Source organism: Oculina patagonica, chromosome 13, assembly GCF_052425735.1.
Source record: "Oculina patagonica isolate OP01 chromosome 13, crgOcupat, whole genome shotgun sequence".
In the NCBI taxonomy this organism is placed as follows: domain Eukaryota; kingdom Metazoa; phylum Cnidaria; class Anthozoa; order Scleractinia; family Oculinidae; genus Oculina; species Oculina patagonica.
In genome coordinates, this window is record NC_135770.1 from 24,895,700 (window position 1) to 24,900,046 (window position 4,347).

General features: G+C 40.5%; 1 protein-coding gene across 1 annotated transcript in view; it reads right to left on the reverse strand.

Annotated features, from left to right (window-relative positions):
* Window positions 1-3,686: 3,686 nt before the first annotated feature.
* LOC144637053 (putative skeletal organic matrix protein 5) overlaps window positions 3,687-4,347 on the reverse strand; it is a 2,506-nt gene continuing 1,845 nt past the window's right edge. The window contains exon 4 of the mRNA XM_078496221.1: window positions 3,687-3,695. Within this exon, the coding sequence (XP_078352347.1) occupies window positions 3,687-3,695 (9 nt within the window). The remainder of the gene's footprint in view (window positions 3,696-4,347) is intronic.

A 4,347-nucleotide genomic window follows, 5' to 3' on the forward strand; every position in this document is an offset into this window, starting at 1 on the left:
TCTATATATTTCGTAGAGACTACAGAAACTGATATGGCATTATTTATTCACGTTGCTTTGAGAATGGTGTCACGATGACGCCGAAACGTCGGCTTTCAACGTTAATATTCGTCTGAGGTTACAGAAATTATTTCGAAATTATTTCGGGAATATAAACAGGCTCGCTTTTTTGGGAACTGAATATAGACACTTGAGTACTACTCAAACAAGATGCCAAATTACGTTTCTTATCGTAAATATCGAGTAATCAAAGATCTCTTCGAGATATCGAATTTTTTGCACGAAGTATGAGTCGAAGGTTTATCCTGTGCATTGTTCTTCCAACTTATCATTACAGTTGCTTTGTAGTTTAGTTTAACAATTTCCTATCTTCGCGGAGGAATTGTTATATTTGTCAGTCGCGAAGTTGGTTACACTGTGGATTGGTTGAAAATGGTAAACTTGTCGATTGCCTTTTTTTCTAAATAGTTGTTTCCTTTCGAGTAAGAATGATCTACTCGGTTTAATGTAGGGTTCCCAATAAAGGTTACACACGACAGAAAATTCACGAAGACGTGCAATTGTCCCGAGTCCCACTGATATTCTGGAACGTGTGTGACTGGAAGAACGCGAAAAAGTGATTATTTACTCGTGTTTAGTCACGCAATAAATTGTCGCGAAATTTAGTGCCCTAGGTTAAATATTAACGCCGCTTTAGTGCGTTTTATAAACTTCGTTGCGTTTACAGGGAGCAGAGGAACCAAATTCGACCTTTGTAAATATTAAAATGTTCGATCTATTTCGTAGCGCTTGTCGGTTAAACCATGGGGAATCCTGTTGCGGTCTGTTGCGCTTGGCGTTTCCGTTCGTTGCCCGAAACCCACTGCGATTACGAAACTATTGAGAGAGTTTCCCGCTGGTTTAACTGGCGCGTAAACAAAAAGATCGGATAACGTATGACAAGCGCTGCGAAATATCTGGAAATAGATTGAACATTTTAATATTTACAAACGTCGAATTTGGTTCCTCTGCTCCCTGTGTTGCCTGAAAACCTGCGTTTTAAACTGTTCAGTCAAGATCAGGGGGGGGGGGGGGGAAAGAAAGTCGGCACTTTTCACGCTGGTTTAACTGGCGCGTAAACAAAAAGATCGGATAACGTATGACAAGCGCTGCGAAATATCTGGAAATAGATTGAACATTTTAATATTTACAAAAGTCGAATTTGGTTCCTCTGCTCCCTGTGTTGCCTGAAAACCTGCGTTTTAAACTGTTCAGTCAAGATCAGGGGGGGGGGGGGGGGGGAAGAAAGTCGGCACTTTTCTTTGAATACATAGCAGTGCCTGGAAACGGTGCGAGTCTATGTTAATCAAGCCGTCGCTAAGAAAGACGTCAAACCAAGGTTTTGTTTTCTCGGAAAGATTTAAATATCAATGACTGCGTGCGTGTGAAATGCGAATAGTCGCGGTGTTTGCGTTTGATGTTTTACGCCTAATGTCTCACGTCAATGAGAATGTTTTGGCGGCGTGGGATAACAACCGAAAAATTTGTCACACGTGAAATTTAACAACCCAAAAATTGGAAATAATTTCAGAACTATTGGAGTTATTTTTAATTAGTATAATTCACAAGCCTTACTTTTGCCAGACTGGTCACCGTTATCACTGTTCACGCTTGTTTTGATATCCGGAAGACTTCAAAGGAGCAATCAAAATGCAAATAGCTATTGTGTTTTGCCGGCACGATCAAGACCAAATCATGCGAATTAAACACTGAACTTTGTCAAGCTATTCACTACACCCTTAGCAACCATTCGATAGCTACTGCGCAGTCTCGGTTGCCCGGCACCGCTATGATCACTTTTTGAGTCGTGTAACAAAGGAAGTTTCTTCCCCCCCCCCCCCCCCTGGTCAAGAGGGAGGACAATCGGTAACCTTAAGTAATTTCGTTTCGTTTTCAATTGGATTGTTCAATGTTCTCAGTTTCTCTTGCGTTTGTGTATTTTGATATATTTCCTTGTTAGCACTAGTAAAATTACTAATTTTAAAAACACGAAACAACTTTTTAAAGACATGTTTCGGCATATCTTATGCCATCGTCAGTTTATTGAGAATTTAAAATCTAGGGCTATATATATACCCAAGCTACAAATACAAAAATAGAAATGTATACAAAGTAAAATTACAATGTGAGTAATTACTGTTCTAGACAGTACCAGACAGTACCTGCCACTTTGTAACGGCTTTACCATTATCTTTTGTTATTGTAATTTTACTTTGTATACATTTCTATTTTTGTATTTGTAGCTTGGGTATATATATAGCCCTAGATTTTAAATTCTCAATAAACTGACGATGGCATAAGATATGCCGAAACATGTCTTTAAAAAGTTGTTTCGTGTTTTTAAAATTAGTATTTTGATATGTTTTAAAGGTAAAAGGTAAAGCCTGCTGTCGAGCCAAGTGGCTCATCAGGCCGGAGCTTATCCCGGTTTCTGTAGCATTAAGCGGCTAGGAGTATTGCTACTCCCCCCTGGATGGGATGCTAGTCCATCGCAGGGCTACCCCCCAGCAGTAAATTTGCCGGTACCCATACACCTGGGTGGAGAGAGGCACTATGAGAGTAAAGTGTTTTGCCTAAGAACCCAACACAATGATCCCGGCCAGGGGCCCGTTTCTCGAAAGCCCCGAAAACTTAACGGGCCCGTAAAGCCATAGCAAAATCTCAAACCCTTTGATTAAAGAGCTGTTTAATTCCATGAAATTTTTAATATCAACGGAGGTTTCCTTCATACAAAGTTTCAGGCTTATACAATTCTCTGTTTTCAAAACACAGATAATCTAAAATGGCTTTACGGGCCCGTTAAGTTTTCGGGGCTTTCGAGAAACGGGCCCCAGGTCTCGAACCCGGACCGCTCGATCCGGAGTCCGGCACACTAACCATTAGGCCACCGCGCCTCCCATTAAAATCTGGATAAGCTTCGGTTGTAATGGAAACATCAGCGATGAACTTCTTTCTCTTGGCCACAGATACGGGTACTAACGCACTGACGTGTTGACGTACAGACGTGTTCTTTTTTTTGGTCCAGTTATTTTTCGGGGGGAACCAGAGCAACAACGATGTAAGACGCTTGTAAGAATAGCAGAATATACTCTTTTTTATTCCCAGGAAACTCTGGCCCCTTTTAAGAGTCGTTTTCGCTTTGCCCGGTAATGTCATGGACAATTTCAAGATGAGAACTCAAACTGATTACTCCGGATTTTTCACACAACGAACAGATACGAAGAAGCCTCTTCAACATGACATGTTTTAGTTTGACGTTATCAAAAAACTGGATCACTGTTACCATAATTGCCCCCGCAGGGTTTTGGCACAGAGGCCAAAACCCGAGGAGGCATCATTATGGTCCGCGCGTATATAGAGTATATATATATATATATTGTATACCAGACAAAATCTCGACTTGGCCAAAGTGCGACCGCAATTAGTATCGGTAGGTGTGATAAAATGCCCGCAAGTAGTATCGGTAGGTGTGATAAATTTCCCTGTACGGTGATTGGTCAATGATGACGCAAGTAAACGATGATTGGTTAATGATGACAAACCAAAGCGTGAGCACGTGCACAGATGACAACAAGTCAACAAACGCCGCTAGCAAACGTTGACTGAAATTTAAGGTTTTATTCAAGGCCTATTCCGACCTATTCATTTCACAATCTCTAAAAGTCGAAAGCAATGCAATTACTGAATAGAGTTCGCGATAATAAACGCACAGAGAAGTAAGAAAATCCACATTTTTGCTTCTGAGTGGTGCTGTCATAACATTTCTAGGAACACTTACGAACATATCTAGCCATATTTTCAAATTTGTCTGCGATTTACTATAAGCAAGCCTTAGTCCAAAACCGCGATTTACCAAGCGCAATCTACTTGAACGGAGAAAAGCCTTGATCAGTCTATCTCCGGACGAGATTGACGAGATTAGATTTAAAAGAAATTCAAAAGAGATCTCGAGATAATTATTTAAGACTCGCGGCAGGCGAAACCGGAAACCAGAAGCGAATGACTTTGCGTTTGCATTGACAAAGGTGAGAAAATCTTTTGATTTATCGTTGTCATGAAGCGTGATTTACGATAAGATAGCCTCTGCCCAACTGACCGTGATTTACCAGATACAAACTACTTGAATGGAGAAAAGTCTTGTTACCCTCCGAACGAAATTTTAATTTTGCAAGATGATACTGCGGCATTAAAAAAAAAGAAATTCAAAAGAGATCTCGAGATGCATTGTGATTATTTAAAACTCGCGGCAGGCGTTTGCATTGACAGAGGTAAAAAAGCATCCTTTTCTTTCTAAAGAGTGATCATTCT